The sequence below is a fragment of the Amphiura filiformis genome, chromosome 1, assembly GCF_039555335.1.
Source record: "Amphiura filiformis chromosome 1, Afil_fr2py, whole genome shotgun sequence".
In the NCBI taxonomy this organism is placed as follows: domain Eukaryota; kingdom Metazoa; phylum Echinodermata; class Ophiuroidea; order Amphilepidida; family Amphiuridae; genus Amphiura; species Amphiura filiformis.
The window spans coordinates 20,140,715-20,167,466 of NC_092628.1; the positions used below are offsets into that span (position 1 = coordinate 20,140,715).

A 26,752-nucleotide genomic window follows, 5' to 3' on the forward strand; every position below is an offset into this window, starting at 1 on the left:
CTGAATTATAGGCCTATAAAGTGAAAAACAATCAATCACGATTCACTGCACTCAGCGAATCAATCAAATAAAACTAAAAAGAAAGGAGCAAGAAAGAATAAAGAAATAGTGAAAAAGAAAGAAAGAGAGAGAAAGAAAATGAGAAAAAAAAAGAAAGAAAGAAAGAAATGAAAGAAAAGAGAAAAGAGGAAAGAAAGGAAGTAAAAATGAGAAAAGAGAAAAAAAAAGAAAATTCAGCCACACGGAGACTCGAACCCACAAAAATAGTTCATATTAGATTCCCAGTCTAACGCCCTATCCACTAGGCCATAGATCAGCTTACGCAATTGACTGTTCTCAAAGCGGATGATATAACAATAATTGGATGCAATTTAATATGATTACAATCGCGTCCGCATTATGGCTCTTAGAATAAACACGCATGTCGGCGCTGAAATTTTGAACGAACTGATGGAGGAAAACCTCGTTTTTTGCAAAACTAGCTTCAATTTGGAGTGAAAATCAAATGGAATAGCAATTGGCAGAATGTTGAAAAATAATGTAGGTATTCAGATGTCTAAATTAACGTCTCGTAATCAAGATATCGATAATTTCACAAACCAGATTTTTCTCAAGCAAATTCTCCAAATTTTCCCCCCCAAAACGGGCTTTTAAAATTTAATCGGTACTGTATTTGGTTCTTCCCCATGGCAACATTATTTCTTTGATCGATTTGTAATACAATACGAAAAAGAAGAAAACAATCACTCGGTGTGGATTTATACGGGCGCACATTTGAAAAAAACCTCATGGAACGTGTTTTTGATCTTGTGAACATGGTGGGTAAAAATGCTTTAAACGAAGGATTTTCAAATTTATTCTAATAATTTGTATATAACACACACAAAATGTTAAGCTACATCCAATGCACCAACATTTCACTCGCTGCGATATTTGATTACTGAGAAAACTCTGTTTTAGAGAACAACTTTATACGTCTTTTATACGTTTTTTATACGTCTCTTTGTGTAACCTTAATAGGTATATACCACTAATAGGCATGGGCGATACATGGATATACGACGAGTAGGCCTAACTATTTGTTTGCATGACATCTGAAAAGACTGCTTTTTTCATGTTTCTTTCATGTTAAAGAGTGGATAAGGTCGCGGAAGAATTTGGAGATTATTATACGCTCTTCACGTTTGGATTCAACCAATTATTAACACTCTTTCCCCAAACGGGTGGAATAACATCTCCCGGTGATGTAGAACTACCTGATACCTGGCCTGGTAATGTATCTCTCTATGATTTCATCGTCAACAACGCACATAGTAAGGATGAAGCGTTTATCTTGTAAGTATGATCATCTTAGAGAGTTTTTGTAATAAGCCACAGCGACATTATCTATAGGCGAAGGCGCCCTATTTAACGTTAGCTTTGAATATTTATTTTATAAATTGTTCATCCAGGCAAGATGGGGGAAAAGAAATGAAATAATAAGTATTAAATGCTAAATAGGGCGCCTCCACCTAATTGATAATTTGTTTAATTCGTTTAGGTCTATAGATCAAGTTTCAACCCATTAATTGAAAGCATGCACATATAGCCCTTTTAATAGATTAGGACCCCCATGTAAATAGTTTTGAAGTGCTAAATCCGGAATGACATTACACGGTATTCTCAAATCATTTTCATGATTATTTGATGTAAACTGAACAGTCCAAGAAGGTGAGTTTTTCTTCTTTGGTGGGTTCTTGGGTGCATGAATTTGATATGTTCAATGTTCATTCACTTGGTTGATGTGTTCAAAGAATTTATATTTTTTCACTTCACCCATGTATCGTCGACGTAACGAAACCAGTGGTGTACCAGTAAACGATTCTACTAAGCTTTCGAAACGTTCCATAAACAAATTAACCACGATCGGATACTGGTGAGCCCATCGCACAACCATGGCGTTTTCTGTGAAATTGGCCATTATAGACAAAATGGGGTGTGTTCAAATACAGTTCCAGTAGTCTATACATCTTTCCTTGACATTTGTGTTGCTCTTCCCTAAGTAATCACGCAATCATCCTGTCACAGGTCAATGCACTTAGCATATAAGGTGTGATATCATAGCCACTCAAAAATGCGAGTACGGTTAGCTAGTTTTATGATTTTTTTTTTTAATGATTCCAATTAATATAGCTAATATGAATGTATGAATGACAACCTTCACAAAGTTTTGTAGACCTGAGGGTGAAAACTAACGAAGGAGTACGCAGTTTTATCCACTACCGGTATTCGCTTTTGAAAAATCAGAAAGTTTATCAACTCTTACACAGATGTCGCTTTATACACGCATAATAATACCATGATGCCAAAAGACACTAGAAGGCTATATATTTGTACACAAATACGGCTATACCCGCATGTTATCGGTGTACCCAAACTTACAGTCCTTTTTTGCTGAGGACTTAAAATAAAGAAATTGTATGTATAAAAAGTGAAAGTCCAAGTCACAAGCTTTAATTGAATGTAGGTTGCACTGTCGTAGCACTTAAAATAAAGAAATTGTAAAAAGTCCCCTCCCAGGGGTTTTGTCTCTCTTACTCTCCATAGGTTGCTGTTGTCAGTCTCTTTTACTCAGGTATTATGTAAATTAAATGGAACAGCCATTTCAGAGGGAGTATGTAAATTAAACGGAACAGCCTTTTTGGGGCCATTTCAGAGGGAGTACGTAAATTAAATGGAACAGCCAATGGGTATGTAATTTAACTGGAACAGCCCTAACGCTTCACGCTGGTATTTCTAATTATGATATAATACGATCTGTCTGTTTAGTCCTACGTGTGTGGGGTGGAGGGGTGCGTGCGTATAATTCTCAGGTGCTATCTGTGTACAAATTGCTGAGGACTTAAAATATAGAAATTGTAAAAAGTCGCCCAATTGGGTGGAAAATGTGTAAAAATTGAAAGTCCAAGTCCCAAGCTTTAATTTAATGCAGGTTGCACTCTCGTAGCACTTAAAATAAAGAACTTGTAAAAAGACCCCTGCCAGGGGAGTTGTCTCTCCATAGATTGCTGTTGTCATTCTCTCTTATTCACAGTGAGGCTATGCAATATGATTAGGGGAAAACTATTCCAGAGGGAGTATGTAAATTAAATGGAACAGCCATTTTAGAGGGAGTATGTAAATTAAACGGAACAGCCTATTTTGCTACCATTTCAGAGGGAGTATGTAAATTAAATAGAACAGCCAATGGGTATGTAATTTAACTGGAACAGCCTTAACGCTTCAGGCTGGTATTTCCAATTATTATATTAATAATTATAATACGGATATGTCTGTTTAGTCTTAAGTGTGTAGGGTGGGGAGGGGGGGGGTATGTGGGTGTTAATAACAATATAATTCTCAGGTGCTACTTTGTACAAATTCTGAGCCCGGAAGCTGCTTTATTTGATGAGAAACGGCCGGCCCTTTGTTTTAACATTTGGGGCCATGGGGCCCATAATATTTGACTTATGAGGCCCATGGACATATGTTGAAGTTTAATTCTCTAGTGCTATCAGTAGACTCAAGCTGGGCACTGTAGCTGCTTTATTTACTGAGTAACGGCCGGCCCTATGTTTTCGCGTTTGGGGTCCTGGGGGCCCATATAATGTAATATATGGGGCTCACATGTACATATAACAATGTGATTTTCAGGTGCAATATGTGTACTAACTCTGAGCCCTAAAGCTGCTTTATTTACAGAGTAACAGCCGGCCCTATGTTTTAGCGTTTGGGGCCCTGGGGCCCATATAATGTAATATATGGGGCTCACGTGTACATATAACAATGTTATTTCCAGGTGCAATCTGTGTACTAACTCTGAGCCCTAAAGCTGCTTTATTTACAGAGTAACGACCGGCCCTATGTTTTAGCGTTTGGGGCCCAGGGGCCCATATTATGTGACATATGGGGTACATATATACATATGACAATATAATACTGAAAACCTATCCGTGTACCAAATCTGAGCCCTGTAGCTACTTTATTTGCTGAGAAACGGCCGGCCCTTTGTTTTAACATTTAGGCCCCTGGGGCCTCTAGCCTTGTACATCTGGGGCCAAAATGGGCAAAAGGCACATCTACAATTTAGGGCTTATACATGTGCAACATATGAGCCCTAGTGCCCTTGTAGCTTTAGAGCTAGGCTTGTCAATCTTTTGCCCCATATTTTTTAACATTTGGGGCCCTGGGGCCCATAATATATAAACATATGGGGCTCATGTATACTTGTATTTATAGAGTACCCTTGGGACTATCAGTGTACCAACTTATGGCCCTGAGGCTGCTTCATCTGATGAGAATCGGCATCGGAAAAATTATCAAAAGACCTCTTGATGAGCATCAGTTGCACACGATCTGCGAGGTTGATTTACTACACTGCAAGTAATTATTACTCAACAGAGCAATAAACTGAGTGAATTGAACTGAATATTGATTCATTATACCCGCATGCAATAGCATGCAGGGTATCTTCCCATCCTGTGGTTTCTTCTCCTCCTCCTCCTCCTCCTCCTTTTCCTCCTCCATCAAACACATCATTCTGTCAAGGCTAGCGCTAAAACTACAAAGGCCCTGGAGCCCATATGTGGTACACTTATGGGCCCTACCCCGTAAAAGTGCCTTTTGCCCACTTTGGCCCCAAAGGTCAAAGGTCACGGGCCCCAGGGGCCCAAATGTGAAAATACAAAGCACGCCATTTCTCATCAAATGAAGCAGCCTCAGGGCCCTGAGTTGGTACACTGATAGCCCTAGTGGTACTCTATATTTACAAATATACAAGAGCCCCATATGTTATATATTGTGGGCCCCAAGGGCCCAAATGTTAAAATATGGTGCAACAGATTGACAAGCCTAGCTCTAAAAGTACAAGATCACTAGGGCTCATAAGTTGCATATGTATGGGCCCTAAGTCGTAGATGTGTCTTTTGCCCATTTTGGTCTCAGATGTACAAGGCTAGGGGCCCCAGGGGCCTAAATGTTAATACAAAGGGCCGGCCGTTTCTCAGAAAATAAAGTAGCTACAGGGTTCAGATTTGGTACACAGATAGGTCTTTAGTATTATATTGTCATATGCATATATAACTCCCATATGTCACATAATATGGGCCCCAGGGCCCCAAACGCTAAAACATAGGGCCGGCCGTTACTCAGTAAATAAAGCAGCTACAATGCCCAGCTTAAGTGTACTGATAACACTTGAGAATTATACTTCAACATATGTAAATGAGCCCCATAAGTCAAATATTATGGGCCCCAGGGCCCCAAATGTTAAAACAAAGGGCCGGCCGTTTCTCATCAAATAAAGCAGCTTCAGGGCTCAAGAGTTTGTACACAGATTGCACCTGAGAATTACATTGTTATATTTACATGTGAGCCCCATATGTCACATAATATGGGCCCCAGGGCCCCAAACGCTAAAACATAGGGCCGGCCGTTACTCAGTAAATAAACATCTACAGTGCCCAGCTTGAGTCTACTGAGAGCACTAGAGAATTATACTTCAATGTTCATGAGCCTCATAAGTCAAATACTATGGGCCCACAGCCCCAAATGTTAAAACAAAGGGCCGGTCGTTTCTCATCAAATTAAGCAGCTTCAGGGCTCAGAGTTTGTACACAGATTGCACCTGAAAATTATATTGTTACTAACACCCACCCCATAGACGTAGGACTAAACAGATCCACAGAGAATTAATTATAACTAGAAGGCTATATATTTGTACACAAATACGGCTATACCCGCATGTTATCGGTGTACCCAAACTTACAGTCCTTATTTGCTGAGGACTTAAAATAAAGAAATTGTAAAAAGTCGCCCAATTGGGCAGAAAATGTAAAAAGTGAAAGTCCAAGTCACAAGCTTTAATTGAATGTAGGTTGCACTGTCGTGGCACTTAAAATAAAGAAATAGTAAAAAGTCCCTCCCAGGGAGTCGTCTCTCTTACTCTCCATAGGTTGCTGTTGTCAGTCTCTCTTACTCACAGCGAGGCTATACAATACGATTAGGGAAACTATTCCAGAGGGAGTATGTAAATTAAACGGAACAGCCATTTCAGAGGGAGTATGTAAATTAAACGGAACAGCCAATGGGTATGTAATTTAACTGGAACAGCCTTAACGCTTCACGCTGGTATTTCCAATTATGATATAATACGGTCTGTCTGTTTAGTCCTACGTGTGGGGTGGATGGGTGCGTGCGTGGGTGTTAGTAACAATATAATTCTCAGGTGCTATCTGTGTACAAATTGCTGAGGACTTAAAATATAGAAATTGTAAAAAGTCGTAAAAAAAAGTGTAAAAATTGAAAGTCCAAGTCACAAGCTTTAATTTAATGCAGGTTGCACTCTCGTAGCACTTAAAATAAAGAACTTGTAAAAGTCCCCTGCCAGGGGAGTTGTCTCTCCATAGATTGCTGTTGTCAGTCTCTCTTATTCACAGTGAGGCTATGCAATATGATTAGGGGAAAACTATTCCAGAGGGAGTATGTAAATTAAATGGAACAGCCATTTTAGAGGGAGTATGTAAATTAAACGGAACAGCCTATTTTGGGACCATTTCAGAGGGAGTACGTAAATTAAATAGAACAGCCAATCGGTATGTAATTTAACTGGAATAGCCTTAACGCTTCACGCTGGTATTTCCAATTACTATATTAATAATTATAATATGGATATGTCTGTTTAGTCCTACATGTGTAGGGTGGGGGGGTATGTGGGTGTTAATAACAATATAATTCTCAGGTGCTAATGTGTACAAATTCTGAGCCCGGAAGCTGCTTTATTTGATGAGAAACGGCCGGCCCTTTGTTTTAACATTTGGGGGCCATGGGGCCCATAATATTTGACTTATGAGGCCCAGGACATATGTTGAAGTTAAATTCTCTAGTGCTATCAGTAGACTCAAGCTGGGCACTGTAGCAGCTTTATTTACTGAGTAACGGCCGGCCCTATGTTTTAGCGTTTTGGGGCCCTGGGGCCCATATAATGTAATATATGGGGCTCACATGTACATATAACAATGTGATTTTCAGGTGCAATCTGTGTACTAACTCTGAGCCCTAAAGCTGCTTTATTTACAGAGTAACGGCCGGCCCTATGTTTTAGAGTTTGGGGCCCTGGGGCCCATAACATGTAATATATGGGGCTCACATGTACATATAACAATGTGATTTTCAGGTGCAATCTGTGTACTAACTCTGAGCCCTAAATCTGCTTTATTTACAGAGTAACGACCGGCCCTATGTTTTAGCGTTTGGGGCCCAGGGGCCCATATTATGTGACATATGGGGTACATATATTCATATGACAATATAATACTGAAAACCTATCTGTGTACCAAATCTGAGCCCTGTAGCTACTTTATTTGCTGAGAAACGGCCGGCCCTTTGTTTTAACATTTGGGCCCCTGGGGCCTCTAGCCTTGTACATCTGGGGCCAAAATGGGCAAAAGGCACATCTGCAATTTAGGGCTTATACATGTGCAACATATGAGCCCTAGTGCCCTTGTAGCTTTAGAGCTAGGCTTGTCAATCTGTTGCCCCATATTTTTAACATTTGGGGCCCTGGGGCCCATAATATATAACATATGGGGCTCATGTATACTTGTATTTATAGAGTACCCTTGGGACTATCAGTGTACCAACTTATGGCCCTGAGGCTGCTTCATTTGATGAGAAACGGCGTGATTTGTATTTTCACATTTGGGCCCCTGGGGCCCGTGACCTTTGACCTCTGGGGCCAAGATGGGCAAAAGGCACTTCTACGGGGTAGGGCCCATAAGTGTACCACATATGGGCCCCAGGGCCTTTGTAGTTTTAGCGCTAGCCTTGACAGAATGATGTGTTTGATGGAGAAGGAGAAGGAGGAGGAGAAGAAGAAGAACTAGATGGCACAGTTGTGTTTGACCAAACACGAATATCTATGCCTGTGTTTCCCACCCTAACCCCCTTAACCCACCATGACACTCTTAATCCATCATGACACCCCATATTCTAAAAGGGCTATCAGTATACCAACGAAAAAAATTAAAATAAATTAATAAATTAGAAATCAAATAATACCCCTTTAATTGCATTTGCTGTGTAAACGCTTGAGGGCACTCCTCCTTAAATAATGCAACAAACATGTTCCATACAAAAAAAATCAAAAAAAAAAAAAAAAAAATCAAAAATCTGAATACCCTTTAATCCCAAAACGGAGTGTCCTTTAATGGCTGTTCCATCACCCTAACACCCCTGACACCCCATATTCTGAAAGGGCTATCAGTATACCAAGGAAAAATTAAATTAATTAATTAAAAATCAAATAATATCCCTTTAATTGCATTTGCTGTGTAAACGCTTGAGGGCGCTCCTCCTTAAATAATGCAACAAACACGTTCCATACAAAAAAAATCAAAAAAAAAAAATCAAAAATCTGAATACCCTTTAATCCCAAAACGGAGTGTCCTTTAATGGCTGTTCCATCACCCTAACACCCACTGACACCCCATATTCTAAAAGGGCTATCAGTATACAAAAAAAAAAAAATTAAAATTAATTAATTAAAAATCAAATAATAGCCCTTTAATTGCATTTGCTGTGTAAACGCTTGAGGGCGCTCCTCCTTAAATAATGCAACAAACATGTTCCATACAAAAAAAAAAAAATCAAAAAAAAAAAAAAAAAAAATCAAAAAATCTGAATACCCTTTAATCCCAAAACGGAGTGTCCTTTAATGGCTGTTCCATCACCCTATACTGAAAACCTATCTGTGTACCAAATCTGAGCCCTGTAGCGACTTTATTTGCTGAGAAACGGCCGGCCCTTTGTTTTAACATTTGGGCCTCTGGGCCCCTAGCCTTAAAAAATCTGGGGCCATAATTGGTAAAATGCATATCTACAAGTTCAGGCCCATACGTGTGCCACATATGAGCCCTAGTGCCCTTGTAGTTTCACAGCTAACCTTGTCAAACTGTTGCCCCTTTTTATTAACATTTGGGGCCCTGGGGCCCATAATATATGACATATGGGGCTCATGTATACATGTAAATATAGAGTACTCCTGGGGCTATCAGTGCACCAACTCAGGGCCCTGAGGCTGCTTTATTTGATGAGAAACGGCATGCTTTGTATTTTTACATTTGGGCCCCTGGGGCCCGTGACCTTGACCTATGGGCCCAAAATGGGCAAAAGGCACATCTATGGGGTAGGGCCATTAAGTGTGCCAAATATGAGCCCTGGGGCCCTTGTAGTTTTGGAGATAGCCCTGTTAATATGAAGCGTGAGAAGAAGGAGAAGGAGAAGGAAAACTAGCACAGTTGTGTTTGACCAAACACGAATATCTATGCCTGTGTTTCCCACCCTAACCCCCTTAACCCACCATGACACTCTTAATCCATCATGACACCCCATGTTCTAAAAGGGCTATCAGTATACCAACGAAAGAAATTGAAATAAATAAATTAATTAAAAATCAAATAATACCCCTTTAATTGCATTTGCTGTGTAAACGCTTGAGGGCGCTCCTCCTTAAATAATGCAACAAACATGTTCCATACAAAAAAAAAATTAAAAAAATTAAAAAATTAAAAAATCTGAATACCCTTTAATCCCAAAACGGAGTGTCCTTTAATAGCTGTTCCATCACCCTAACACCCACTGACACCCCATATTCTAAAAGGGCTATCAGTATACCAACAAAAAAATTATAATTAATTAAAAATCAAATAATAGCCCTTTAATTGCATTTGCTGTGTAAACGCTTGAGGGCGCTCCTCCTTAAATAATGCAACAAACATGTTCCATACAAAAAAAAAATCAAAAAAAAAAATCAAAAAATCTGAATACCCCTTTAATCCCAAACCGGAGTGTCCCTTTAATGGCTGTTCCATCACCCTACACTGAAAACCTATCTGTGTACCAAATCTGAGCCCTGTAGCTACTTTATTTGCTGAGAAACGGCCGGCCCTTTGTTTTAACATTTGGGCCTCTGGGCCCCTAGCCTTAAAAATCTGGGGCCATAATTGGTAAAATGCATATCTAAAAGTTCGGGCCCATACATGTGCCACATATGAGCCCTAGTGCCCTTGTAGTTTCACAGCTAACCTTGTCAAACTGTTGCCCCTTTTTTTAACATTTGGGGCCCTGGGGCCCATAATATATGACATATGGGGCTCATGTATACATGTAAATATAGAGTACTCCTGGGGCTATCAGTGCACCAACTCAGGGCCCTGAGGCTGCTTTATTTGATGAGAAACGGCATGCTTTGTATTTTTACATTTGGGCCCCTGGGGCCCGTGACCTTTGACCTATGGGGCCAAAATGGGCAAAAGGCACATCTATGGGGTAGGGCCATTAAGTGTGCCAAATATGAGCCATGGGGCCCTTGTAGTTTTGGAGATAGTCCTGTTAATATGAAGCGTGAGAAGAAGGAGAAGGAGAAGGAAAAGGAGAAGACTAACTAGATGGCACTGTTGTGTTTGACCAAACACGAATATCTATGCCTGTGTTTCCCACCCTAACCCCCTTAACCCACCATGACACTCTTAATCCATCATGACACCCCATATTCTAAAAGGGCTATCAGTATACCAACGAAAAAAATTGAAATTAATTAATTAAAAATCAAATAATACCCCTTTAATTGCATTTGCTGTGTAAACGCTTGAGGGCGCTCCTCCTTAAATAAATCAACAAACATGTACCATACAAAAAAAAAAAAAATAAAAAAATAAAAATCAAAAAATCTGAATACCCCTTTAATCCCAAAACGGAGTGTCCCTTTAATGGCTGTTCCATCACCCTAACACCCACTGACACCCCATATTCTAAAAGGGCTATCAGTATACCAAAATAAAAAAATTAAAATTAATTAATTAATTAAAAATCAAATAATAGCCCTTTAATTGCATTTGCTGTGTAAACGCTTGAGGGCGCTCCTCTTTAAATAATGCAACAAACACGTTCCATACAAAAAAATATTTAAAAAAAAATCAAAAAATCTGAATACCCCTTTAATCCCAAAACGGAGTGTCCCTTTAATGGCTGTTCCATCACCCTAACACCCACTGACACCCCATATTCTAAAAGGGCTATCAGTATACCAAAAAAAAAAATTAAAATTAATTAATTAATTAAAAATCAAGTAATAGCCCTTTAATTGCATTTGCTGTGTAAACGCTTGAGGACGCTCCTCTTTAAATAATGCAACAAACACGTTCCATACAAAAAAAAATATTTAAAAAAAAATCAAAAAATCTGAATACCCCTTTAATCCCAAAACGGAGTGTCCCTTTAATGGCTGTTCCATCACCCTAACACCCACTGACACCCCATATTCTAAAAGGGCTAAAAAAAATTAAAATTAATTAATTAATTAAAAATCAAGTAATAGCCCTTTAATTGCATTTGCTGTGTAAACGTTTGAGGGCGCTCCTCCTTAAATAATGCAACAAACATGTTCCATACAAAAAAAATCAAAAAAAAAAAAAAATCAAAAAATCTGAATACCCCTTTAATCCCAAAACGGAGTGTCAATTTAATGGCTGTTCCATCACCCTATACTGAAAACCTATCTGTGTACCAAATCTGAGCCCTGTAGCTACTTTATTTGCCGAGAAACGGCCGGCCCTTTGTTTTAACATTTGGGCCTCTGGGCCCCTAGCCTTAAAAAATCTGGGGCCATAATTGGTAAAATGCATATCTACAAGTTCGGGCCCATACGTGTGCCACATATGAGCCCTAGTGCCCTTGTAGTTTCACAGCTAACCTTGTCAAACTGTTGCCCCTTTTTTTTAACATTTGGGGCCCTGGGGCCCATAATATATGACATATGGGGCTCATGTATACATGTAAATATAGAGTACTCCTGGGGCTATCAGTGCACCAACTCAGGGCCCTGAGGCTGCTTTATTTGATGAGAAACGGCATGCTTTGTATTTTTACATTTGGGCCCCTGGGGCCCGTGACCTTTGACCTATGGGGCCGAAATGGGCAAAAGGCACATCTATGGGGTAGGGCCATTAAGTGTGCCTAATATGAGCCCTGGGGCCCTTGTAGTTTTGGAGATAGCCCTGTCAATATGAAGCGTGAGAAGGAGAAGAAGAAGAAGGAAAACTAGATGGCACTGTTGTGTTTGAGCAAACACGAATATATATGCCTGTGATTCCCACACTAACCCCCAATGACCTTGACCATAATTGGCACTCAATGGTAATATCATCCACCAAGTTTGGTTACATTCTAACAATCTTTACTCTGATGACCTTGACATGACCTTATCCATTTTTGGCATTCGATGGTAATCCCATGCACCAAGTTTGGTGACAATCGAACAATCTATACTCGGATGACCTTGACATGACCTTGACCAATATTGGCGCTAGACGGTGATCTCATTCACCAAGTTTGGTTACAATCTAACAATCTTTACTCTGATGACCTTGACATGACCTTGACCATTTTTGGCATTCGATTATGATCCCATGCACCAAGTTTGGTGGCAATCCAATAATCTTTACTCTGATGACCTTGACATGACCTTGACCATTTTTGGCATTCGATGGTGATCCCATGCACCAAGTTTGGTGCCAATCCAATAATCTATACTCGGATGACCTTGATATGACCTTGACCATTTTCGGCACTCGATGGTGATCTCATGAACCAAGTTTGATGACAATCCAACAATATTTGCTCTGATGACCTTGACATGACCTTGACCATAATTGGCACTCGATGATGATCTCATCCACCAAGTTTGATGATAATCCAACAAACTATACTCGGATGACCTTGACATGACCTTGACCCTTTTCGGCATTCGATTGTGATCACATCCACCAAATATGATGACAATCCAACACTATTATACTTAGATGACCTTGACATGACCTTGACCCCTAAAAGGCACATCTTTGGGGTGGGGCCATTAAGTGTGCCAAGTATGAGCCCCGGGGCCCTTGTAGTTTTGGAGCTAGCCCTGATAATATGAAACGTGAGAAGGAGAAGAAGAAGGAGAAGAAGAAGAAGAAGAACTAGATGGCACTGTTGTGTTTGAGTAAACACGAATATATATGCCTGTGATTCCCACCCTAACCCCCAATGACCTTGACATGACCTTGACATGACCTTGACCATTATTGGCACTCGATGGTGATATCATCCACCAAGTTTGGTTACAATCTAACAATCTTTACTCTGATGACCTTGACATGACCTTATCCATTTTTGGCATTCGATGGTGATCCCATGCACCAATTTTGGTGACAATCCAACAATATATACTCGGATGACCTTGACATGACCTTGACAAATATTGGCGCTCGATGGTGATCTCATTCACCAAGTTTGGTTACAATCTAACAATCTTTACTCTGGTGACCTTGACATGACCTTGACCATTTTTGGCATTCGATTATGATCCCATGCAACAAGTTTGGTGGGAATCCTATAATCTTTACTCTGATGACCTTGACATGACCTTGACCATTTTTGGCATTCGATGGTGATCCCATGCACCAAGTTTGGTGCCAATCCAATAATCTATACTCGGATGACCTTGATATGACCTTGACCATTTTCGGCACTCGATGGTGATCTCATGAACCAAGTTTGATGACAATCCAACAATATTTGCTCTGATGACCTTGACATGACCTTGGCCATAATTGGCACTCGATGGTGATCTCATCCACCAAGTTTGATGATAATCCAACAAACTATACTCCGATGACCTTGACATGACCTTGACCCTTTTCGGCATTCGATTGTGGTCACATCCACCAAATATGATGACAATCCAACAATATATACTTAGATGACCTTGACATGACCTTGACCCCTAAAAGGCACATCTTTGGGGTGGGGCCATTAAGTGTGCCAAGTATCAGCCCTGGGGCCCTTGTAGTTTTGGAGCTAGCCCTGTTAATATGAAGCGTGAGAAGGAGAAGAAGAAGGAGAAGAAGAAGAAGAAGAAGAAGGAGAAGACTAAAGAGCATAAGGAGAATATATATGCCCTGCTGCACAGGCATATATAAGAAGAAGGAGAAGACTAACTAGATGGCACTGTTGTGTTTGATCAAACACGAATATCTATGCCTGTGATTCCCACCCTAACCCCCAACTCCTCACCACCCCACCACCATGACACTCTTAACTCACCCTGACACCCCGTAATATGTTTAATGCTGAAACAGCTATCAGTATACCAACCTAGAGCATTGCAGCTGCTTTATTTACCAAGTAACGGCCGGCCCTATGTTTTAGGATTTGGGGCCCTGGGGCCCATATTATGTGACATATGGGGCTCTTATATTCATATAACAATATAATGCTAATGATCAATTAGTGTACCAAATCTGAGCGCTGTAGCTACTTTATTTGCTGAGAAACGGCCGGCCCTTTGTTTTAACATTTGGGCCTCTGGGGCCCATAGCCTTAAAGATCTGGGGCCAAAATGCATATCTACAAGTTCGGGCCCATACATGTGCCACATATGAGCCATAGTGCCCTTGTAGTTTTACAGCTAACCCTGTCAATCTGTTGCCCCTTATTTTAACATTTGGGGCCCTGGGGCCCATAATATATGACATACGGGGCTCGTGTATACATGTATATATAGAGTACTCCTGGGGCTATCAGTGCACCAACTCAGGGCCCTGAGGCTGCTTTATTTGATGAGAAGCGGCATGCTTTGTATTTTTACATTTGGGCCCCTGGGGCCCGTGACCTTTGACCTATGGGGCCAAAATGGGCAAAAGGCACATCTACGGGTAGGGCCACTAAGTGTGCCAAATATGAGCCCTGGGGCCCTTGTAGTTTTGGAGATAGCCCTGTCAATATGAAGCGTGAGGAGGAGAAGAAGAAGGAAAAGGAGAAAACTAAAGAGCATAAGCAGAATATCTATGCCCTGTTGCACAGGCATAGATAAAGAGCATAAGGAGAATATATATGCCCTGCTACACAGGCATATATAAGGAGAAGACTAAAGAGCATAAGCAGAATATCTATGCCCTGTTGCACAGGCATAGATAAAGAGCATAAGCAGAATATCTATGCCCTGTTGCACAGGCATAGATAAGGAGAAGACTAAAGAGCATAAGCAGAATATCTATGCCCTGTTGCACAGGCATAGATAAGGAGAAGAAACCAAAGGATAACAATATACCCGTTCATGCTTCGCATGCGGGTATAATATAGATGACATCAACGTTAAGGCTATTCCAGTTAAATTACATACCCATTGGCTGTTCCATTTAATTTACATACTCCCTCTGAAATGTCCCCAAAAAAGGCTGTTCCGTTTAATTTACATACTCCCTCTGAAATGGCTGTTCCATTTAATTTACATACTCCCTCTGGAATAGTTTCCCCTAATCATATTGCATAGCCTCACTGTGAGTAAGAGAGACTGACAACAGCAACCTATGGAGAGTAAGAGAGACGACTCCCCTGGGAGGGGACTTTTTACAATTTCTTTATTTTAAGTGCTACGACAGTGCAACCTACATTCAATTAAAGCTTGTGACTTGGACTTTCACTTTTTACACATTTTCTGCCCAATTGGGCGACTTTTTACAATTTCTTTATTTTAAGTCCTCAGCAAATAAGGACTGTAAGTTTGGGTACACCGACAACATGCGGGTATAGCCGTATTTGTGTACAAATATATAGCCTTCTAGTGTATACTTGTATTTATAGAGTACCCTTGGGACTATCAGTGTACCAACTTATGGCCCTGAGGCTGCTTCATCTGATGAGAATCGGCATGGTTTGTGTTTTTACATTTGGGCCCCTGGGGCCCGTGACCTTTGACCTCTGCGGCCGAGATGGGCAAAAGGCACATCTACGGGGTAGGGCCCGTAAGTGTACCACATATGGGCCCTGGGGCCCTTGTAGTTTTAGCGTTAGCCTTGACAGAATGATGTGTTTGATAGGAGAAGAAGGAGGAGAAGAAACCACAGGATGGGAAGATACCCTGCATGCGCTGCATGCGGGTATAACTGCATGCGCTGCATGCGGGTATAAAAATTATCAAAAGACCTCTTGATGAGCATCAGTTGCACACGATCTGCGAGGTTGATTTACTACACTGCAAGTAATTATTACTCAACAGAGCAATAAACTGAGTGAATTGAACTGAATATTGATTAAATTTTATACTCATATTGAGTAAAAATTTAATCAATATTGAGTTCCACCCCATATATCAAAGCCTTGGGTCACCTTTACAAAAACTATACTATTCCTTTTGTGTGTCAGCTTTATTTGTCTCAATATTTGAGTGCAAAGGTCATGCTCCTCTCCGACCTGCCTTAAACCAATTCTTCATCGACAAATTTATCCCGACTTTCTTTTTTATGAGAGCTAAATTAGTGGTATCGTCTGCAAAAAAACGATACATTCGAGTAGTTTAGATTTGCTAGTTTATATCATTGACAAAAAATGTATAGAAGTTGACACCAGCATTGATCCTTGTGGAACACCACATCATATTTTTAGTTATGATTTACTAGTTGTGATGTTTGTTTTCTGATGCGTAAATATATATTCTGAACCATACCACACTATGTACAAGACTTTAACCTTTTAGACTTTAAAATTCACCAATTTACTTTATTATTGTAACAAATGAATTCCTGGAAAATGGTTGTGAAAACATTTAAAGTATAGTAATGATTAGAAACAGTGTGGTTCGCACTTGAATTTAACATAACATTGTACAGTCACCCTTGGTCTCCATTTCCCGCTCCATTTAGTGTCGAAATCGTAATAGTATCTGCTAACAGCACAGCTCATGGAAGTGGTTGGGTCACATCGTGCACAATCGCAATAATGATCACCTCCACATCCATCTGTGGGCCAAGAAGCCAAGGATTTAAAAGAAGCCGTAATTATTTCAGAAACGTGTTTCTGTTTCTCTTCGCCAAATCCTGATGATGTAAAATCAATGGATGAATCCGACAATCTCAATGACAATGGACTTTCAAGTGAACAGGTAGTTTGGACACGGCGCTTGTTCATATAGTACATGGTGTGTGGATCCAAATTTTCGGCACCCCAACATTTGATTTTGATGTTTTCCCACTTCTCTGATACAATAAGTTCAGGTTCCTGGATAAGCTTGACAATGCATGTAAAGATGAATCCAACAGTTAGCCATGTAAGCATCAAGGACATGGTGGGGACTGATATCCATGTTAGCATCATGGAAATGGTGCATGTGAGTAGTGATACAACAGGAACTTGTCAAGTTTTTATTAAACCGTACTGACCGTCGCAATTTCTCCTACTTCTGATTGTGATTTCTGCACTAGTACAGGCACATTATGTGCAGCTTTCGGGACAGCAAATGCTTACGATTTGGAAGTCACTATATATCCCTGATATAAATATCAGGCTAAACATGTAGTCTATACTGATCAAGGTCTTCTGCCCGGTATAGCATTCATATCTACATACTAACAAAGTATGATGTTTTGCATAACTTTTATTTTGCATAAAGAAACACCGCGCGATGTGTGTTGTAAGGGTGCATACCACCAAATTAATGTCACTCATCATTTATTAGACATTAGGATAATCATCCCTGAAAACAGAAACATACAGTCATGCAGCGTACACTTAAGTGTGAAACATGTGTTTGAACCTGAGGTATACTAGTCTCAGGTTTGAACAAGAACACTAATTTATGCAGGATACGTACACCCCATGCAGCCTACGCCTATACGGTAGGTCTGACCAAACACGGAGAAGTTGAAGGTCACTCTGTTATTTATCTTCTACCTGACCAGCATGCAAATCCCTCAGAATTTAGACAACCGCAGGTCAAGGCCGTGTAGGCCCTATGTGTTGTTCGGTATCGGCCGCTTTAGGGGCAGAATGGATCCATACTGTTCTAATATTCTCTACTTTCAAAGAATAATTTATATTTATATGTAGCCTAATACTTTAGGATTGTGGAGACAGATACAGATATTGCTAATTCATTTGTTACATACACAGTCCGCTATATTTTGCCTTTTAAAATATAAGTTACCAATCATTGTGACATGCGCCCTTATTCACAAACACGAACTGCACGGGGTTTCCCAGCAAAACTTGTATTTTTTCATAGTGACCGTAAAGTATGATATTTTGCATATGCAAAACTACATACTTTGGCAAAATATATAGTTTGCATATGCAAAACTACATACTTTTGGAAAGTTTGTAATTTTGCATATGCAAAATATCATATTTTGCAAAGGTATGTGGTTTTGCACGCAGCACCGGGGTCTTCTGGTCAAAGATCTTCAATATATACGCAGTCTAGTCTCATGTAGTCCGAGATTGCTCTGACTGAAAATATCCACTGAACTTTGCCACGTCGATTTAAAGATTTTGAAAGACATGAACCGAGGTATTCAGTATGCGGAAGTGCAATGTGCTGAAAATGGCGAAGTTCATATACATAATACATAGGTATGTACATGTACGGCTTACGGTACCACACAAAAACATATCAATGCCCTGTGTTTGTTCATCTCATTTCGCACTAAACATGCAAGAAAACCCATAGTTGCACACCTGGTTGAATACAAGGTCAGTTTGAACCGAAATGTGTATGGCTATACTAGACTGGGAGCCCGAGAGTTTATTCAGCTGAAAGGATACTAAAAGGTGCGATGTTCTGATGAGGGAATGTTCTTATAGACGAATCCAAGTAGCCAAGTCATGGTCAGGATTTGGTCGGACCTCTTTGGGTAGCAGCTAGCGCCAACCTGGTGCTTTGAGCGTCCAATTGTGCAAATAAAAGCCGCCTAACACCTAGAGAAGATGCAGGACGAGGAGGGTTAATAGAATAATAGCTAATAATATATATAATGGAGATAATTCCGCAGGTAATCCCGTCGCATCTATTCATACATATAGCCCTTTTGTTCGCAAGTACATCAATGCATAGATACCGCGTGTATTAATCCGATTATTATGTCACTTCAACAGCGAATAGACCATGCTGTGTGTTTTGTCGAAGGGAACTGTATTGTGTTATTCTTTTGTCTGCCTGTGTTTTCGCGGAAGGTGTAAAACGGGTGATGGAATGCAGTTTAAAATTTCCGCCAAGGCCGAATCATTTCACATTTTGAGTGCATTGTAGCCGACGGCTACCCAACTAAAGGCTGCTAGTCAGGTGTAGGAATGCGTGTATTTGGATTCGTCTATAGTCAAGATATTTGGGAATATTCTGAATCATCCAGGTAGATAGATAAACCAAAATTAAGTATCAAACTGATCATCTGGACTTACTGTTTTCAGTTGACTACGGTATCACGTCTCATCCGAGACGCATCGTCAGGCCTAATGGTAGACCCTCCCTCGGGTCCATGGAGAACGACTGGTAATGTAGATTACATAGCATTAAAAATCAACCCAATACATGGACCCTCCCAGTCTGTAAGCAATTTGACTTCCAGTTCCCACAAAATGCTGGGAGTTCACTTTTACGGATTTGGAGTCACGCAATCTTTCTATATTCCACGTCCATGTTTTCACTACAATAACGTTTGTGTAAGCGACTAAAACAACGATATTGTATCCGACCAATCAACGCAGCTTGCAGCGCGGGGATATTTGAAAAGGCTTCCCTAGCTAAATAATGTGCAAACATTTGCAAACCGCACGCGATAATATACGCAATACGGACAATAGGCCTAAGTCCGAGTCGAGCGGTTGCTTTTTATTATTGCGCGTACCATGGGTCTATCAGACGCGTGCCACTTGAGCTCAATACCTCTCAGTTCAGTCCAAGAGAACGCCAAATATGGATCAGGAGTATTACATAATAATACCCTGCTATGACAATAGCTGCACTAGGTTAATCGTATAATCTCCTTATGTGGTTAGCATGGCTGGGCCAGGAAATCCACAAGGTCAGCCAATGTATGTACATGTATTCGGTACATGTGCCATATCTTTACAATGGGTGATAAATTTCTGGTTTGTTTTATTTCAAAACGCAACATTCGATATTCTAAAGCTTGGTCCAAATCCAAGAGAAGAACCAACTCTAGTAATTTATGTGGTTTCAAATTATATCAGACGTTGCCTTTTTGATAGAAATGGTGTTTCTTGATGTGCACAGTTTCCCATTAGATCATAACATGCTGTTGTACATCCAAGGTCAAAGGTCTTTTAATCCATATTTGGCGTTGTTCTGGGACTGCAGTTGTTGACAAGCAATGACAAGTGTCCCATCCGATCTTGCGTCACATCCCGCGGCATAGCTTTGTGCTACCATATTTGAATTGAAACTGGGGCGGGGCTTTCGTAATTGACATCAGAATCACCGGGCTTCGTTGAACGAATATTTGGAAGTGAAATCTCTAACACTTCGGAACAGTCTCGGCGTGGGGAGCGGTCACTGAATTTTAGCGTTCAATATAGGAGGTGTGATCAGTGTAGTGGCATCAATTTGAGCTAATTTGTGTAGAGAGAGGAATTGGTTTTGGGCTGTGTATTTAGAATCGGGGGGGGAAGGACTATGGCATATATTGGTAGGCTATTATGTAATTATGTATCGTCAGGCCGGACCGAACCGAGACTGTGGGACAGTCTAGCCTAATGGCAAGGGGGTGACACTAAACTCACGGTTGTTCTATTAAACACGCAAAGCAATGACAAATCCCGCTGGTTTGCTTGGTAGGAAATGAGTCCAGTTATTGATCGGTTATGAATATTCATGTTCGACCCTTGATCATGTTAATTACGGTTGACAAATAAAGCCGCCATTCAGTATGTGAACTTTGTCTGTTCAATGCGAGTACCAAGCTTGAAAGTGCGCCCGCTTTAAGAGCTGAGACCACTGACCTCTGCACCCGTAATGGCGGACTGGTATTTCCATTAGGCACCAGAGATATGTTTTTTATTGAAAGTCTGCTAATTTGAGAAGAGAATGACTTTTTACAATAGCAATGTCGAAATTAGGACTTGCTGTCAATAATGCGATGGAAATTCGAGAAGGTATGAAATACAAGTAGTATTTCAAGTCAAAATCTTTTACACCACATCTGACCGATCAGAAATGAAGACCACTTCATCCCTTATTCACGGTCTATCACCAAACGCCGTTGTGGAAATTACGTAACCAATGTCCTTGAACATTTTAAGATCTACGGCTGTTTTGACATAATATAATGACATTGTGATACTCGATTATATATCTTTGGGAATTAACATTTCTTTTCAAAAGCAGACCAATGGTGTTTGCTTGAAATGAATCTGATATAATTCAATATTATTGGAATTGAATTCTACACGCAGCCAGGGACGGCCACGCTGGCACCATCTATAGCTTCAAGCTGCTTCAGTCGGCGGAGCTCTGCACTACAGACAATAAAAAGGCACGTAAATGTCACATTGTATAAACTTAATACATTTAATATCACCCCCATTGTTGTATAAAGAAATCGTGTACAAAATATACCAGCTTATACCTATATACAGAACGGTGATTTATGCATCAATTAAACATGCCTTTACATAGACTGTCCCACAGTCTCGGTTCGGTCCGGCCTGGATAATGGAACGATAGGCCTACATAATAACATAATAGCCTATCAAAATATGCTATAGTCCTTCCCCCCCCGATTCTAAATACACAGCGCCCAAAACCAATTCCCAGCGCCCAAAACCAATTCCTCTTTCTACACAAATTGATGCCACTACACTTATCACACCTCCTATATTGAACGCTATATTTCAGTGACCGCTCCCCACACCGATGCTCTGATGCTTAAATATATATTCTGAACTATGTCACACTATGTACAAGACTTTAACCTTTTAGACTTTAAAATTCACCAATTTACTTTATTATTGTAATTGTTATGACGCTATTTGCTTTCCATAGCTAATTTAAATATATATCGCTCCGCGGCTCCGTCTCCTCAATTACCCCGGCCTATTATTCGTGGCAGTTGTCAGCCAGCCATTGCCGGGGATGGAGCTAAGAATATTCACTCAGCTATATTATGTTGTGACCACTTGGTTGATGAGTAATTAAAGTTTATTTGTAAAGTTATATTTTGCTCTCCGTTTGTTTCTGTTTGAGTCTTTCCCCGTCTCAGATGGAAGATCTACTAGCCATGCATTTGGTTTAATTTCTAGTAATCAGATAACTGGTTAGTGGATCTTCACATAAATTCTGAGTCATAATATAATAAATGAATTCCTGGAAATTGTTGGTGAAAACATTTAAAGTATAGTAATAATTACAAACAGTGTGGCTCGCACTTGAATTTAACATAACATTGTACAGCCACCCTTGGTCTCCATTCAGTGTCAAAATCGTAATAGTATCTGCTAACAGCACAGCTCATGGAAGTGGTTGGGTCACATCGTGAACAATCTGTTTTTTGTGTTTCTGTTTCTCTTCGCCAAATCCTGATGATGTAAAATCAATAGATGAATCCGACAATCTAAATGGACTTCAAGTGAACATGTAGTTTGGACACGGCGATTGTTCATATAGTACATGGTGTGTGGATCCAAATTTTCGACACTCCAACATTTGATTTTTATGTTTTCCCACTTCTCTGATACAATAAGTTTAGCCTATGGCTATCCACATGTATACCGGAGGTTGTCGCGAGTTGAAGCATTGAATTTTGAGGTGGTGGGTCTTTGGGAGCTGACAGCGTACCGGCAAAATGGGGTCTTTGGGAGCTGCGAACAAGTAAAATGGGGACTTTTGGAGCTGCGAACAGTCAACATCAAGGGTCTTTCTTGGCTTTCTGGTTGAAAATCGCCTTACAGAAATATGAGGAATGAGCATTATTTTAGAGCTGAAATTCTCAAAATCAAGCGGGGTCTTTTGGAGCTCTATTTTGGTCAGATATAGGGGTCTTTCGGAGCTGTGAAATCCAAAAGGGGGGTCTTTCCGGGGGAGCATACCCGCATGATCATTTGTGTTGAGTGTCCCCCCAGGCAGCTATACTAGAGTAAAACTCCGGACATAGCTGCCCGTACGGGAACTTGAACCCCAGACCTCTCGCCTGTGGGGCGCGCGCTTTAACCACTGAGCTATAACCGTGCACACCAGTAAATACAAGTCTCCTACACCCTGGGTTTCAAACGAGGAAACGTGGAATACGACTTAATTTAATACATTAGAAAAGGCTTTAAACCCAACTATTAGGCCATGATTCATATTTAATCCTCATTTAGGCCTGGGAAATAGAATGTAAGTAAAAAATGAGTAGGATCCGAATTTTTATGACGCTTTGGCTAAACTTTCAAAATGTGTTACATTTCAGAAACACCAAGCTATTTGAGAGGTGGCGTAAGCTGTATGGGCTATAGGGTGATCTATTCGGCATTTTGCTGGAAAAAAATACTGGACTCCATATGTAATTTCTACAATGGATGTTTTCATCTGACCTTCGACTTGCAGAAAAAGTAAGCTTTGAAGACCTGAGTCGCTCTGGCGCCAAGAAAACGCCGCTTTCCCGGACCCTGTTTGCACAGAAAGTCAATTGGGGCTATTGACTAATGTGCTATCCCCAAAACAGCGACGTAGATTAGCTTCATGAAGACGGCAAACAGTTAAAGCTGAATGTGTTAACATAACATTCTACAGTCACTCTTGGTCTCCATTCAGTATCGAAATGGTAATAGTATTCGCTAACAGCACAGCTCATGGTGGTTGGGTCACTATGGTCACATTGTGCACAATCGCAATAATGCCAAAAAGCCAGGGATTTAGAAGAAGCCATAATTATTTCAGAAACTTGTTTCTGTTTCTCTTTGCCAAATCCTGCTGATGTATAATCAATAGATGAATCAGACAATCTAAATGGACTTTCAAGTGAACATGTAGTTTGGATCCCAGGTTGTTTGTAACGGAAACGTTGCATAAAGAAATGGCCCCACACCATCCGCTGGTAGCGTAGATTTTTGGCACCCCAACATTTGATTTTTATGTTTTCCCACTTCTCTGATACAATAAGTTCAGCCCATGGCTCAAATGTGTTGCTAGTTGCACCTGACTTGAATCCACATGTAAACCGGAGGTTGTCGCTAGTTGAAGCTTTGATAATGCGCAAGTGAAGAATTTCTTGATCATAGTTTTGAAACGAATGTTTCAAGAAATAACGTCCGTGAATTATTCCATCCGTTGTCTTATCCGGGTAATGTAGGCAAAATGGTAGCGGTGCCATCCAATGCCCCAGGTCTTCAACATGTCCAGTAGCATATAGCGCTGAATTAACAGATAATGAGAGTATTCCCTTTATGTATTTACCAGCTGGGTCAGACACCTGCCAATATAGTTGTTGATTCTGTTTGTCTCTACCATTGATGATACATTTGAAATTAACTGTGTCACCTTCAAGAACAGCTTTAGTTAGTGGCTTCAACTTCAACTGTACATTAGGGCAATTTAAATTCCCTTCAGGTTCCTGGACAAGCTTGAAAATACATGTAAAGATTAATCCAACAGTTAGCCATGTAAGCATCAAGGACATGATGGGGACTGATATCCATGTTAGCATCATGGACATGGTACATGCGAGTTGTAGTGATACAACAGGAACTTGTCAAGTTTTTATTAAACTGTACTGACCGTCGCAGTTTCTTTTACTTCTGACCGTGATTTCTGCACTAGTTCAGGCACATTATTTGCAGCTTTCGGGACAGCAGATGCTTACGATTTGGAAGTCAACTTATAACGTCTACCTGTCAAGTATAAAGTATATCACTTGGGTAGTACTTGTAGTAGACTATATATCAATATCAGGCTAAACATGTAGGTCTTCTGCCCGGGTTCTTCTGGTCAAAGATCTTCAATCCATGTTTTACAAGAAAGACGGTGGCTTTGTATCGACTAGTATATCATTCAGATGCCGACTGAGTTACGCAGTCTAGCCAAATCAAAGGGTATTTAGTATGAGGAAGTGAAATGTGCTTGAATGGCGAAGTTCATAGACATAATACGTACATGTACATGCAGGGCCTACGGTACCGCGTCATAACCTGCCGAAAAAAATAGTTGCACACCTGGTTGAACACAAGGTCAGTTTGAACCGAAATAGACTTGGAGCCCTGGGAGGTTATTCAGCAGAAAAGTGTGATTGTCTGATGAGTGAATGTTCTTAGTCATCCAGTAGTTGTAAACAGACTTTTGGAAATAAATCTAATACTGTAATTTGCTTTTTGCAACTTTGCAACGTTGCGTCGGGAGAAACAATGGCATAGGAGAAGCTGCCTGGGAGCGTATTGAGCAGCAGTTACTGAATAACAGAGGGAACGGGGACTTTGCTTTAATTTATCTCATGCTTGGGGGGGCATCAAGACGATACCTAGCCTCTAGCCGTCTATCACGTGATCAGTCTAGCGGGTCAGTTGTCTGATGAAATCTGGTGGTCCCAGACGCAACGTAGCAAAGTTGCAAGAAGTAAGTTCCAGTATTAGGTTTATGTGTATTATGACCTTTCTGGGAAAACCCTTTTGGTTGCAATAACATCATCATTTATCTAGACTATGATTTATCAAGACTGATATCAGTATGTTGCAATAATGAAAATTAACAGCTATCCCAGTAAACACAAAAAACGTTTTAAAAACGTTTTTAATAAGTTGTATTTTGGTTTACATAAAAACGTTTTAATAACATTACAATGTCGGGTTATATAAAGGTCGTGAAAACGTGTTAAAACGTTGTGTATGAAAACACACTACAACAAAAGTTTTAAAATGTTTTCAAAATGTCATTGTAAACTATTTTTGCAAACATTTTTGCCAAATATTTTGTCAACACTTAAAATAACATTATGTTAAAATATTTGCACCCAGCAAACACAGAAATGCTCTTAAAATGTTTTTTTTTTTTTCGAAACGTGTTGATAACATTTAAATGTCGGGTTATATAAAGGTCATGAAAACGTTTTTAAAACGTTATTGCAAATATTTTGGGCAAACATTTTTCGCAAATTCTGTTTAGAATGTTTTGTATCAAGTTTTCAAAAATGTTTTTTGAATGTTATTGAAACGTTTTAATACCCTTTATATAACCCGACATTTAAACGTTTTCTGTAGAACATTTTTTGTTTACTGAGCAGTGGATTATCAAAAAATGTTTTTTAAGGTTAAGAAAACGTTTCATACCCTTAATATACCCTTTATATAACCCGACATTTAAACGTTTTCTGACAACCTTTTATAATATTTTGCGAATGATGTCGAAAACGTTTTGTGTTTGCTGGGATGTCTATTATTAAAAACATTGGGAAAATCACGGATGGTGTTGGTAGTCTCTGTGCCTTCATCGAAAGGTACCTATAAGCCAGTAATTTTTATAGTCAATAGGTGTTAATCCAGCAATAACGAAGGAGATTTCGATCACACGTAAGTGCTCATCCTCCCCAAGGGAATAATAATCTTCTATCGGCCTGCTGAAGTCTGGTAAATGAAACAACACATATGTCAATGTAAATGGAACAGGTGGATCAACCACGTGGCCAGCTTCCTGGAAAAAATGAGTAATAATATTGGTGAAAGCCCCGGGTGAAAGCAGCACATTTTGAAATTTGTCATCTGTGCGAGAATATCATACGCAAATGATATATCAATTTCACTTCCATTATTATGCCATCTTTGTTCGCGTGGTCTCCTGCCATTGTTGTATAATTTTGTTTTGCTGATAATATTGCTCTTCAATCCTACTTTGGGGCAATTATTCTTGGCCATGTATCGCAATACTGATTACCGAATCCTC

At 40.0% G+C, this 26,752-nt stretch overlaps 1 protein-coding gene across 1 annotated transcript in view; it reads left to right on the forward strand.

Moving 5' to 3' along the window:
• The window catches only part of LOC140166316 (acid-sensing ion channel 4-A-like), a 53,493-nt gene that overhangs the window by 10,008 nt on the left and 16,733 nt on the right, over window positions 1-26,752 (forward strand). Inside the window, exon 3 of the mRNA XM_072189777.1 lies at window positions 1,135-1,335. Within this exon, the coding sequence (XP_072045878.1) occupies window positions 1,135-1,335 (201 nt within the window). The remainder of the gene's footprint in view (window positions 1-1,134; window positions 1,336-26,752) is intronic.